This window comes from Phycodurus eques, chromosome 6, assembly GCF_024500275.1.
Source record: "Phycodurus eques isolate BA_2022a chromosome 6, UOR_Pequ_1.1, whole genome shotgun sequence".
NCBI classification, from domain to species: Eukaryota; Metazoa; Chordata; class Actinopteri; order Syngnathiformes; family Syngnathidae; genus Phycodurus; species Phycodurus eques.
Window position 1 is genome coordinate 19,569,956 of NC_084530.1, and position 14,741 is coordinate 19,584,696.

General features: G+C 43.1%; 1 protein-coding gene across 3 annotated transcripts in view; it reads left to right on the top strand.

Annotated features, from left to right (window-relative positions):
- cacna1ab (calcium channel, voltage-dependent, P/Q type, alpha 1A subunit, b) overlaps positions 1–14,741 on the top strand; it is a 102,345-nt gene that overhangs the window by 30,485 nt on the left and 57,119 nt on the right. For all 3 annotated transcript variants that reach the window (XM_061680615.1, XM_061680614.1, XM_061680616.1), the window contains exons 19-26: positions 1,668–2,269; positions 3,466–3,758; positions 3,832–3,961; positions 4,039–4,168; positions 4,275–4,334; positions 5,066–5,172; positions 12,047–12,146; positions 14,554–14,714. In XM_061680615.1, coding sequence (XP_061536599.1) covers positions 1,668–2,269; positions 3,466–3,758; positions 3,832–3,961; positions 4,039–4,168; positions 4,275–4,334; positions 5,066–5,172; positions 12,047–12,146; positions 14,554–14,714 — 1,583 coding nt within the window. The remainder of the gene's footprint in view (positions 1–1,667; positions 2,270–3,465; positions 3,759–3,831; positions 3,962–4,038; positions 4,169–4,274; positions 4,335–5,065; positions 5,173–12,046; positions 12,147–14,553; positions 14,715–14,741) is intronic.

Here is a 14,741-nt window from a genome sequence, read left to right on the forward strand (position 1 = left end):
CTCATGCTAAACGAGGGACTCATGTATTAAATATTATCAATTCCTGTTCATTGATTTTTCATTCCATCCGGCACGGAAGTGTCTTTAATCTCTGCACTTGAATTCTTACAATTAATTAAGCCCTGTTGGGTGCTTGAACACGCCCGAAAACGTGTGTATATTCTGGTGAAAATCTATTTATTTTAGGAATCCTGAACTTGACCCTGCCAAAACTCACATAGTATCACCATGGGATAATACTGTAATATACATCCTTCCATTTTCCATACTGCTTCTCCTCACTAGGGTCGCAGGCGTGCTGGAGTCTAGCCCAGGTATCTCTGGGCGAGAGGCAGGGTACACCCTGAACTGGTTGCCAGCCAATCGCAGGGCACATTTAAACAAACAACCATTCGCAATCACATTCACGCCTACGGGTAATTTAGAGTCTTCAATCAACCTACCGTGCATGTTTTTGGGATGTGAGAGGAAACCGGAGAGAACCTATGCAGGCACGGGGAGAATATGCGAACTCCCCACAGGCAAGGCCGGATTTGAACCAACCAAAGGCACCCTCACAAAAATGTGTTTACCAAGGGCTAACTGAATAAATATGCTATTACAAAGTGTAATCACAAATTGCAACTTAGCAAGTACAGTTAATGCATAAATGACAATAACATTCGTCTGTAAGCACCAACTTGAATTGCCCCGTCAAGATAGTGAGTTATCAAGGACGGGGTACAATCGTTCACGGTCACAAACTGCAAAGAACTCGATACATGTAATTTCCCTCTCTATTTACATCTGCCGTTTTTTCACTGCGTTGAGGCCAGACGAAATGTTGAAGTCAAGGTAGCCGCCACTACTACATCTTCTTTTCCTTTCGGCTTGTCCAGTTAGGGGTCGCCACACATCTTTTTGAATAGAAGCCAATCTCCTGCATCCTCCTCTCTAACACAAACTGCCCTCATGTCTTCCCTCTCTACATCCATCAATCTTCTCTTTGGTCTTCCTCTAGCTCTCTTGCCTGGCGGCTCCATCCTCATCATCCTTCTACTAATATTCTCACTCTTTCCCCTCTGGACGTGTCCAAAGCATCGAAGTCTGCTCTCTCTAACTTTGTCTCCAAAACATCGAACCTTGGCTATCCCTCTGATGAGCTCATTTCTAATTTTATCCAAACTGGTCACTCCTAGAGAGAACCTCAACATCTTCATTTCCGCCACCTCCAGCTCTGCTTCCTGTTGTCTCTTCAGTCCCACTGTCTCTAATCCGTACATCATGGCTGGCCTCACCATTGTCATAAACCTTGCCCTTCATCCTAGCAGAGACTCTTCTGTCACGTAACACACCTCACCCCTTCCTCCACCGTTCCAACCTACTTGGACCCGTTTCTTCACTTCCTTACCACACTCACCATTGCTCTGGACTGTTGACCCCAAGTATTTAAAGTCCTCCACCCTCACTATCTCTTCTCCCTGTAGCCTCACTCTTCCCCCTCCACCCCTCTCATTCATGCACATACAGTATATTATGTTTTACTTCAGCTAATCTTCATTCCTCTCCAGCCGCTAGAACGATTGGTAATTCAAATAAATTAATACAAATTCTTACGTGTGTACCAGGCCTAAGTCTGCCAGATTTCCATTGCACTGTTTTATCCCATCTGGCATACTCTCTTCCAGGTGTCGTACCCGCAGAAAGGCCGTGGCGACATGAACACCCACTTGGACCGTCCGCTTGTGGTCAACCCGCAGGACAACCGCAACAACAACACCAACAAGACGGCTCCTGGCCAACTGCCCCTGGACCAGGAGTACCAGCGGCAGGACCTGGACCACAGCCAATGCGCTTCCCACCACCACCGTCACCATTACCACCACCACCATCACCACCAGAGGGCTGACACAGTGGAACCGCCTGGCTGGGACCAACAGGGGGCAGGGGGCGATGCGGACCAAGAGGCCAGCAACCAAGAGGGGCGGTCGGCGGAGGAAAGGCACAGCCACAGGAGCCACCGGGGGCATCGGCACAGGAACAGGGAGTGCCGAGAGGGTCGGGATGCTTGCAGCTCATCCCCTCGCCACACCAATGCAGCCGAGGGCAACAATGAGCACCGTAGAGCCAGGCATCACTGCAAGGCCGCCAGGGAGGGTGAGCCCGGGAGGAGGCACAGGTCCAAGGGAGCCGAAGAGGATGGAGACAAAGGCGAAGACGGGGAGGGTCGGAAGACCAGGCGTCATCGTCACGGGAATCAGGATAGAAGCAGAGGACATCACTCTAGAAAGTCAGTGGACAAACATTTCATTGTCTATGATTGACTGAATGACAGCAGCAAGGCTTTTGATTGGGTCGATGGCCTTTTGCTTTGATGTGAGAGACAAAGCCTGTGATTGGATAGATTATAGTAACAACGCAACAACACTGATTGTGTGGTATCAGAGAGTCTCTAGATTGGCCAAGTAGTAGGCGGTAGACCTGTGATTGGCTGGATGATAGCAGCTAAGGCTTTTGATTGGCTAGGTGGTCGTAACAAGACTTTTGATCAGTTAAATGTGGTAACAATATTTTTTTATTTTCTTGTTAGCTGCGGGTTCTACTTCTGATTCTAAATAAAAGAGTTTTGATTAACTGTAAGGTTAGTAACAAGGCTTGTGAATGGATGGGTGATTGCAGGTACTGCGGTTGCAGCTACAGTATGTGATTGACTAGACAGTTGCGTGTGCTGCTTGTGATTGGCAGGATGATAGTGACAAGGCTTGTGATTTTTTGGGGTGGTAATAGCAAGGCTTTGATTGGCTCGACGGTAGTAACAAGGCTTTGATTGACTCAATGCTAGTATCAAGGCTTGTGACTGGAAGTTCACAGGTACTGCATGTGATGGCTGAAAGGTAGAAACAAGGCTTATGATTCGCTGGATGGATGTAGGTATTTGTTGTTATAGGCTGCATGGTAGGAACAAGACTTGTGATTCCCTGGGTGGCAGAAAGTCTTTTGATTGGTTGGATGGTAGCAACAAAGCTTGTGATTAAGTGAAGGGTCGCAGGAACTGCTTGTAATGCTAGTTAAAAGGCTTTCAATTGACTGGAAGGTAAGTAACACGGCTTGCGATTGACTAGATAGTAGAAACAAATTTTTTGATTGACTGGATGGTAGAAACAAGGCTTTTGATTTGCTCGATGGTCGTAACATGGCTTGTGAATTATTAGGTTTGTAGGTAATACCTATGAATGGCTGGATAGTAGTTAAAAGGCATGGATGCATGGAAGCTACGAGGATTTTGATAGGCTAGGTGGTAGTAATGAGGCTTTTGTTTGGCTGAATGGTAAGCAACAAGGCTTCTGATTGACTTTAGGGTCTCAGGTACTGCTTGTGATGTTAGAAACAAGACTTGTGATTGACTGGATGGTATAATCAAGGCTTTAGATTGGCTGGGTCTGGAATATAGCAGGTAAAGTTCATTCATCATCCTCCTTCCACCAGGGAGCCACACAGCGCTGGTCCCAGCCTGTCCACCGCGCGACCCATACAGCAACACAACGAGGACCTGGACAACTTGCGCAACAACAGCAAGTTGGCCAGTCGGCCTTATGACCTGCCGCCACCAGATGACCCGGACCACGTCAACAACTTGCTGAACTGCTGTAACGCTGACACCCACACCTTCCTGCACAGCATGGACAGTCTGATCCTGAGCAGCATGGCCAAACCTGACTATACCAGCATTGACATGCCGCCCGTCTACCCGTATCCCTCAACCAATGCCATCCTGCAAGGTAATCACACTTTTTTTTGCACTCAAACGACAGAATGGGGACCACTTGAACATCTGTCTCGTCTTCTTCCCAGTGAACAAGAATGCAAACACAGACCAGAAGAAGGAGGAGAAGAAGGAGAACGACGACGACGAGGGAGACGAGGATGGACCCAAGCCCATGCCCCCCTACAGCTCTTGCTTCATCATGTCTACCACCAACCCGTGAGTAACACTACCCAAGACCTGTTCTCGTCAAAACCTCACAGTTCTTCACAATGCAGACTCATTCTGTGTTGCAGTTTCAGGAAGTGCTGCCACTACATCCTCACCCTCAAATACTTTGAGTTTAGCATCCTGTCCGTCATCGCCATGAGTAGCATCGCGCTCGCAGCGGAAGACCCGGTGTGGCCAGACTCGCCGCAAAATAACGTAAGAAGCTCCGTCAGTGTTCTTATGTTGCATATTCTATTTTTCTTGATCTTAGGTCCTCTGTTTTACTTCTCTGCTAACTACTGTACACCCACTCCATTCCCAGGTGCTGCGCTACTTTGACTATGTCTTCACTGGTGTCTTCACTTTTGAAATGCTCATCAAGGTACAATGATGTCACTAGTTCTGTCTATTTTTAATGTCATGTATAAAATGCGTTTACTTTTTTAATTAGACTTTAGTGCTTAGACTTCATCGAAGGTCCTATAGCCCTTAGCACTTAGACTTAAAATAAACTTACAGTGCCCTCCAAAATTATTGGAACGGCAAGGTCAAGTGCTTTGTTTTCATTGTATACTGAACATTTTGGGGTTTTAGATCAAAAGATGACTATGAGACAAAAGTTCAGGATTCCATCTTTTATTTCATGCTATTTACATCTGGATGTGTTAAACAACTCTGAACAGAGCACCTTTTGTTTGAAAACCCCCACTTTTCAAGTGAGGAAAAGTATAATAATAATGTAATACTTTTGGAGGGGCTGTAAGTCCAATTTGCTGAATTTCCTCATTCCGTATGTAACAAATACTTATTATATTCTCATAAAGGTACTGTAAGCTCATCATTGTTATTTTTATATTATATGATTATTGCAAATGTTTTCAATATAAATGAAAAGAATGATTGTAAACGTTTTACATATGTACTATACAATAATACACTATAATTCATCTAAAATATTACTCTAACCATGTCAACCAGATGAGTCACCATATTTTCCAATCCTCGACAGAGTAAACTTCATCGATCATAATCTTAATACTAATTTTAAAAATAAGCATGAGCAATGCATAAGATTGTGTTGTCCTGACGACTAACATGCTCTGTTTGGTCCAGATGGTAGTGCTGGGCCTGTTCCTCCACCAAGGCTCCTATTTCCGCGACCTGTGGAACATTCTAGACTTTATAGTGGTTAGTGGTGCTCTGGTGGCCTTCGCCTTCACGTAAGTAACATCCTCCTTTTTCCTCCTCTGCAGTCATCTTCACCCCCAACACACCAGTCCTCCTACTATATATCCGCAGAAAGACCCTTGTTTATAGCCATCCGAGTGGCTGGACAATGTTGATGTCTTCTTGAAGTAGATCACACCACTGATCCACTTCCTCTTCTAAATTATCTCTCTATATTCTCTTCATCACTGACATTGTTTTAGCTGGTCTTTCTTTGTGTTCACCACCACCGTCATCAATCATCTCATGTAGACCCCGCAGACCTCTGCCAAGGCTTAATGAAATTGAGAAACTCCAGATTGGAACGTGGTTTGATGTACTGTTAATACACACATTTGATTTAAATTGACATTTGTTTTTTTTTTTTTGGTTTTCAAGTGACTTAATATAAAAAATTTTTTTTAAAGTGGGCAAAAAAGGTGAAAAGAAATCAGGTAAAAATCTGGGGGGAAAGAGTCATGTTGCACTTGGCATTCCTGCAGGTTGTGGTGACGGGAATGTGATTAAAACCTGCCAAACACTTCAAAGGAGGAGGAAACACTTCTGTAAATTTAGTTTTTTGTAATGATAAACAAAAGATATGCTTATCGCAACATAAGTAAGAAATTCCATTTTAAATTGCTGCCATATTAGTATTTGTGATGACGTCATGATTAGGAGTCCACAAATCCAATTCTAATCAAATAATATTTCTTATTTTTCAGGTTTTCACTTGTTATAAGCATAATTAAAACGTGGGAAAAGTGTAAAAAGTAGAAGGAAACGTCATAAATTGCTGCTGCTATTCCCCTCCAGTCCTGAAGGTGGTGGTAATGGCCATTACACAGGGATTGACAACTGCAAAACACCTCAAACCAAGCAGAGAAAACAGGTTACCCTGTACCTTCCCGATCTGAACCTAATCATTTATCTCCTTTGAAATGTAACATTACCACCAGATTTGCATTTGTGCACTTGATTTTGAGGCCTTCTACATGGAGAAATTGGATAACATTGTAGAAGATCAGGGGCAAGAAAATCTTAAATTGCAGTTGCTATTGCGTTTCAGTCCTATAGGTTGTGGTAAAGGGCATCACACAGTGATTGACAACTGCCGACACCTCAAGGTAGGAGTAAACCTGCTTGGAGATGCTTAATGGATCCCAACTAAACGTGTACATTTTCAATCATTTCGTGCAACATCCTGGAATCTGGGGTGGGGTGTTGTGCCAGAACAAACCGATAAGCATCCCTCTTATGTCAAAGTCAAACCCAGGCTGACGTACACTCCTTGGCAGAGGTAATCACCTTTGTGTTTCACAATGAAGACCTTCACAGGACTCTAAAGCCTGTTCTGCACTGTACCACATTTGCAGTTTGTCCACGGTTGTGTGAAAATCTTCAATTATGCTTTTATGGTTTTGAAGATTTCCTTTGAGGCAATGAAAATGATGACGTTTGTTAGTACGTTGTTTGCGCTGGATTGTATGAGATTAATTTTCTCTAAAGAGGGAAAGAATTGTGTCTTTGCTCGTGCTTTAAAGATATGAGATTTATTGTCAGCTCCCTCACTTGATCAAAATTGAGCAAAAATGTTGTCGTTCATTTGTGTGCTTCTATGGCTTTACAAAGAATTGTTTTTTGACACCACCACCCACCCCCCTCACTTGCTCCAAATCCAGCAAAATCTGTGTCATTCGTTAGTGCTTGGTTTGTGATGGATTGAGTTTTGAGAATTACAATTTTCCGTTGTGTTTAAGATATTACATGTCGGCAAATTTCCCTCCATCAGAGGTGTGCAGTGTAGAACAGGCTTTAAAGGCATTCAATTTCAACCTTGAGTTTCAAGGTGAACACCTTCAGGGGTCCTCAAAGGGCGGCCTGAGAAGTCCCAATTCACCACCATCCACATCCATCTTTCCCCAAAAGTCACCCTAATATCACTTTTCCTGTAAGTGTCTGTCTAACCTCTGGAACCATGACTCACTCTCCAAACTGTCTCCCTCCCACAACGCCCCAACGATTTTCCCGCCAAGCAGGCCGTGAGTCATCCCGTCCTCTCTTTTCACATTTATTCACATCACATGACATGACTCCACTTCCCCATTGGGACCCTCCCAATTCCTACCCTTAAATTATTTCATCCCAATATCCATTCATCCAATTTCTACCGCTTATCCGAGGTCAGGTCGCGGGGGCAGCAGCTTTAGCGGGGACGCCCAGACTTCCCTCTCCCCAGCCACTTCATCCATCTCTTCAGGGGGGATCCCAAGGCGTTCCCAGGCCAGCTGAAGGATGTAGTCTCTCCAGCGTGTCCTGGGACGTCCCCGGGGTCTCGTCACGGTGGGATGTGCCCGGAACACCTCACCAGGGAGGCGTCTGGGAGGCATCCGAATCAGATGCCCCAGCCACCTCATCTGGCTCCTCTCGATGTGAAGGAGCAGCGGCTCTACTCTGAGATCCTCCCGGATGACCGAGCTTCACACCCTATCTCTTAAGGGAGAGCCCGGACACCCTGCAGAGGAAACTCATTTCGGCCGCTTTTATCCGAGATCTTGTTCTTTCGATCACGACCCACAGCTCGTGACCGTAGGTGAGGGTAGGAACGTAGATTGACCGGTAAATTGAGCGCTTCGCTTCTTCTTTACCACGATACAAATTCTGCATCACTGGATCACTCCAAGATACTTGAACTCCTCCACTTGGGGCAGGATCTCATCCCCGACCTGGAGAGGGCACGCCACCCTTTTCCGACTGAGGACCATGGTCTCAGATTTGAAGGTGCTGATTCTCATCCCAGCCGCTTCACACTCGGCTGCGAACTGAGTGTGTAGACTTTACTTCCACATTCAACGCCGCATTTCGGTTCAGGCTCAGTTTATTACATTACATTGTATTACTACTTCGGTATACAGTCTGATTAGCACCAGATAAAAGGTGCTTTAAACATGTTAGTTAAAAACCACTCTCTTCGTCTCCCCTTACCTCCTTTTCCACCTCTTCCTCTCTCTCTCACACTCACACACAAACGCACGCGTGCACACACACTCACATTCACACACAAGCATTGCACAGCAGGTTTTCAGCATGGTCAGCATGCAATGGGTTTCACTGGAGAGTGTGGAGCTTGCAAACCCTCTGCATCCTCCCCATAAATGCTAAATGATACACTTTCATGATGGGAGTGCATGCTGGGTTTGCGCGCATGTGTTGGGGCTCATGACAGATGAGCGCTCCATCTTCTTACACCTCCCCAGTGTTGACGTGCACGTCCAAAGCACTTTGATAGCATCTCTGAGGACAATTGGCGATCTAATGGGGGCAATTTATGCAGCAGGCTCGCCCACTTTCTGTAATTGATCATGATATGCTGTAATAAGATAAGAATGAGTCAGAATGCATCCGCCCACGCAGCTTCGTCTTCGGCCTGAATTGCTTTTTATTCATGCATGTGTCGGAAAGGCATTGACTAATACCTGAAGGATTAACACATCTGTGACTTCAGATGTGTTCAAACGAATTTTGTTGGATTAGAAAAAAAAAAAAAGTTATTTGTATTTTTTTATTTAATTTATATTTCATTGTATTAGTTTTGTAATGTGATTTTTAAAATTCCTGTATTTATTTTTTTAATTTTCATTCTATTTTTATTTTAATTGTACAGTGGAACCTCGATAGAACGGACTAATAGGGCAGGGCGTCGTCCAATATAGTCGAATGTCCATTACATTGGAGCAATTATTTATTTATTTATTTATTTTTAGGCCATTTGCACCCTTATTACTGTACTGTACAAAATTATCATTTGGTAGGTTTTTTGTGGCCTAAACACCCAGTGTAGTTCAAAGTTATTGTAAATAAATATTTAAAAAATGCTTGAAAATGTTTGAAAGTTTCACGGGTTATCCAAACTTTCCACGTGGTCATGGTGGCGTTGACGTAGCGTACTCCTCGTAGGTGAGTCGCTTTTATGAGCCGTGAGGAATTACTGTGCTTCCTATTTCCAAATCCGTTGCCAAAGCCGAACGGCTTGAGGGGAAAAAAAAATTATGGATAAAAATAGCATGTTCCAGACTCCAGTGACTCGGATATACATCAGTCCCATTCTCTGGCTGCATTGCGCCACAGTGCCAGTAAACAACAACTGCCAAGTCTGGAAATAAAAGGCTTTGTCAACAGCTGTTTAAGTGACAAATGGAAACTACTTTTGGACACATTGTTCAGTCATGACAGTCCCTTTTATCCGATATCCATTTGATCGGGGTCCGTTTTATCGAGCGTCCACTGTATTTTATTTTTACTTTTTATTTTCATATTTAGTTCATTTTTATAGTATTTGATTTGATTTTATGTAATTGTATTTGTTTTATTTTCAACTTATTTAATGTCATTTGTGTTTTGTTTTCTTTCAATATATTTATTAAATTTTTATTTGTTTTATTTTCATTACATTGTATTTTATTTACAATGTATGGTATATTTGTTTTTATTTTATTTCATTTTTATTTGATTTATATTTTTGTAGGTGTATTCAATTTTTAAAAAGTTATTTTCTTTGTATTAGCCTTTTTATGTAGTTTGTAATTTATTTAAAATGTATTATGTCTGCATTTTATTTGTATTTCATTTCATTCATATTTTATTTGTAGTTTATTTGATTTCTTTTTCTCCCATTTAATAAACTTATTAAACTACGATATATGGGCTCACTAGGAATTAGACTGACCCTTTATTTAAAAGTATGTTGCTGTTTGGTTGCTATGTGAAAATATAATAATAAGTCATGTTGTTATTCAGAGCAAGCATGGAGCAAAATCCTCAGCCTGTTCTTGTGTTTGGTCGTCTTCAAAAGCAATAGGATTCTTGATACATAAAGCCAAAACCTCCTGAAAGCATCTCCAACTTGGACTTTGCTTCACGTTTGGCGGTCTCTCTCCGGTTGCTTTCCGTCCTGTTGTCTTTCTTCTAATTATGTGTCTCTCATGTAAATGTATTTTCTCCTCTCTTTCAACCTTTTCCTCTCTCCCGTCTGTTGTGTGCCATTTTTTTGTCCTCTTTTTCGTCCTCTGTCGCTCTCTAACCGCCACCACAGGAGCAGCACCCGGTAAAGTCCTCCTCATTCTCGTCCTGCAGAACCAGATCACTTGGGCTTCTCGCTCTTTCTTTCTTTGTTCTTCTGCTCGTCGTACTGTCGCCTCATCCTCGCCATGACGCTGCATTTATGGACTGTGTAGTTGCGTGTGAAAAACAACATTTTCTCCCTCGAATGTGACGCGTACCATTCGCTGGAAAGCTAGAAAATAAATATACCCTGACATCTGTTTAGATGCAAAACGAAGGTATTACAGGTCCATCATAGTAGGAGGTGGGGGGGGGGGGGGGGGGCTTCAAAGACCCATGCCCTAAATTGAACAGAGAGTCAACTATTTTGGTCTGAAGCAGCCATTTCAGGAGTTATTTGGTGTTAGAAGTAGGATCCAAAACCACGCCTCTAGGGCATACTGCGACCTGAACGTCCTGTGGTCTGGATAGATAAATATGGTACCTTATTATACACCTGAGAGAAACTCCAGAAGTCATTTACGTCCAAAGTGGGATCCAAACCCATGTCTCTTGGGCCGACAACAACGTGAATTTTCTGTCATCTGGATAGATATTCTTTATTTTGTGTCAGAAGTGAGATCCAAATGCATGCCTTCAGGGCAGACAGTGACCTGAACTTCCTGGAATCAGAAGTGGCATCAAAAGCCATCTGATAGGGCAGACTGTGACCAGAACATCCTGTAATGTTGATATTGTTGATACTTTATTAATTCCCAGGGACTAATAAAGCCATTTCAAAAATTGTTTGGTGTCAGAAGTGGGATCTAAACCAGCGCCTCCAGGTCTGACTGTGACCTGAATTCCTGCGATCTGGATAGATACATACTTTATTAACCTTGAAAGAAATTCCAGAAGTAGGTGTCAGAAGTGGATCCAAACCCACACGTCCAGGGAAGAGTGTGACCTCAACTTCCTGTATTCTAAATAGATAATTGATTGAAAAATGTATTTGATGTAAGAAGTGGGACCCAAACTCACGCCTCCCAGGTGTAGACTCAGACCTGAACTTCCTGTGGTCCAGAGAGACTTTATTATTTTATTAATCCCAAGGAAATAATTTGGTGTCAGAAGTGGAATCCAAACCTGTGCATTCAAGGCATCCTGAGGGAAATGGAACAAAAAGTCAGCTATTTTGGTTTGAAGCAGCCATTTCAGGAGATACTTGGTGTCAGGAGTGGGATCCTAGACCGACTGCAACCTGAACTTCCTGTCATCAAGAAATCTAGTTGATTCATTGTGTCAGAAGTGTAAACCAAGCACACACTTTCAGGGCATTTCGTGACCTGAACCTCTTCTCATTTAGATATGGAGTGGTTTATCAAATATTTAGTGTCAGAAATGGGATTCAACCCCAACTTGCCGCCAGGACAGACTGCCACCCTGACTCTCACGTTTCACTTTGCATCCACGTTGGCGACGTCATGCGATGCTCCGCATGCATCACATGACCCCAGAGGTTCCGCTTCGCGTCCGTTTCCCGTCGTCCTCACGACAAATTTGGACGGCAGCGAGCGGACGCTAAGTTTTCCTCTCACTGAAGAACTTCATTTTTATTTTTGAAAAAGAAAGAAAGAGGTTTGGCTGGGCACTCTACCAGGAGATGCCTGTGGGCATGATGATGAATATGATGATGATGCTTCATAACGTCCATGAAATCTCCCAAGACGTCTGTGGTTTCATGTTTGACTCTTATGTGTAATTCAGAAGAAGAGCCGCCCGTATGTCTTGTATATGTTTGAAAATAGCAAGTGATAATGTTGTTGTTGTTTTCCGGCTGGCCTGTAGGGGGAGCAGTAAGGGCAAAGACATCAGCACCATTAAGTCACTGCGAGTGCTGCGGGTTCTGCGTCCTCTCAAGACCATCAAAAGACTCCCCAAGCTCAAGGTAACACTCATACATTAGGCGTCCAACACCGAGGTCGATACGATGCGTATCTCAACATCCGATTCGATATGATAACATTCTATACCATTCACTCCAATTACGATACTTGTACTGTATGATTCACTCCTATTGCAACTGGGAGACGATACAATGCTGACCTTGTTTTTTTCTTTTCATTTCCCAAAATGCTCTGTGAACACTTGGGCTTCACTAACCTGGGCACAAAAGCAAACAGATGTGGAAACTGATCTACTTACTGGGCGCAGCAAGGATTTTGTCTGCCAAATGCCGTAGAGTTCATAATGGACCTTCTAGGAGGTGTAAATGCAAATACTGTCGATTAATTTGGCACGCACAACGCCATTTAGCAAACCTGGGACAAATTGCGGTGGCTGATTTTGCGTCTTTAAATACCACGTCTGAAAGGCATGTGCTAAGCCACACCGCTGTGTATAAACATGACCGTGTTGCTATGCCGAGGAGGTTGCGCAGGCATAATTAAAGGCGACGGGGAGAGCGGCTCTTTTCCTAATGTTAACAATTTTGAAATGCCAGAAACAAAAATGAGCATGTCATATCGTCTGTTCAGCAATGCAATTTTGGAGCTGTGGAATTGTCGAAGGCAGTGATTCTCAAAGTGTGGCACGCAAAGCACCAGTCGTACACGGGCTCCCTCTTGGTGGAGGAGTTGGTGGAGTGTAATTTTGCATGTCTGTGATGTACTGTGATCCAAGCCCATGTAAAGCTTTATAAACCAAGAGGAGGATATTTGAAATGAATTCTTGTTGTGATAGTTAACCAGTGCACTGATTTGAGGACAGGTTTAATGTGTTGTGATCTCTTACTACCAGTGAGGATATATGCAGCGGCATTTTTAAATAACTGAAATTGACGAGTCCCTTAGTTTGGCAATTGTTTTCAGATGGTAGATGGCAGGTTTTGTGATGTAGTCGATATGATTTTTGAAATTAAGGTTGCAGTCAATGATTGCACCCAGATTTCGTACCTCACTTTTACTGTCCAGTGATAGTGATTTGAGATGTTGCAGTTTCATTTTTTGGAGCCTGTGCACCAAAAATTATTATTTATGTTTTGTATTAGATAATATTAGAATGAAATTTTTGGCCATGCATACAGCCTGTTTAAAACTTTTTTAAATCTGTACTGTTCAGTTCTTACTTTTCAAGAACATTTGCATTTAATCTAAATGAATTAATTTGTTTTTAGAATTTCTTTCAAAAGTATATTTTTTATTTAACTTTCATGTGCAATATATTTTAAGTGAATCATTATATTTAGTTGTTGTTGTTTTTCATTTTCATGTAAGAGCAGTGTACTGTATATGTTCAAAATGTGCATAATATTACAGTGGCTTAAACACATGCTGCAGCCTGCGGGCTATAATCTATACCAGTACTCCGGTCGGCGGCCAGGACGTTCGGCTGGGCGTGCATGGTGGCGCATGCGACCAATGCGCTCGTGCACGACTTTGTTGACATAAGGCTACCCTAAAAGTCATCTTGTATTTGTTGAAAAGTAGTCTGTAATTATGACTTGTTAAACGATGGGTGTGTTTATTTGAAATTATATAGGAATTATCTTATATGGACCGGCCGTTCGGGAGTTGTCCCGAAGTTCCCAATTGGCACCCCGCCCCTGGTGGCTTACAATAAGGAATCTGCTTTTTATGAATAAAGGCACTCTTGTTTTTTATGAACTCTTAGACCCATTACGTTTGTTTAATGTTTGTCATTATGGTGGTATTTGGAGAGCCAAATATTTTCTTAGGTGGTACTTGGTGGAAAAAGTTTGAGAACCACTGATCTAAGGGCTGACTTGGAGCCAGTCACAAGAAGGAGTCAGGTCATATCACCTTTGGCAAAACTCCTTACAACTCTGCATCTCCTTGTGTCTGGGTCATTTCAGCACACTGTGACAAACTGGAGATGGCCTCTCCTAAAGCAATTTTCGCATATGCTGTCTTGAGTTCTGAGCTCAATGTTTCAGAGAATGGGCAGATACAGCTAATTCCCACACACTCGGGGCGAGTCAAATCAAACGAAACATGGATTTTTTGCAGTTGCTGGCTTCCTCAAAATGATCAGAGCAATTTCTTTTCTGTAAGGCTCAGTAATACTGTATGTTTGTTAGCCTCTTCCATTAACACTTCCAATTCCTTCACTTCAAACTTAATTTTGCGGTGCTTTCCCAAATGTTCCACGCTGAAAACCATTAGAGCTACGAAAGCGCAAACCCCTCTTTTAAATATGGGAGTTTCCACCACTTTTTGCACTTGTTGCCAACAGCGTGCACTGTCTGTTAGAGTGAGTGAGCACGCAATTTAGCTCTCGCTATTTGCGGTCTTTGTAAATCAGGCCCTTTAAAGTTATCTGTCTCCTCTCTCTAGGCCGTGTTTGACTGCGTGGTGAACTCTCTGAAGAACGTCCTGAACATCCTTATTGTCTACATGCTCTTCATGTTCATCTTCGCCGTGGTGGCCGTGCAGCTGTTCAAGGGTCGCTTCTTCTACTGCACGGATGTGTCCAAAGAATTTGAGCGCGACTGCAGGTTGGCCCAAACCTCGAGCTCGTGTAT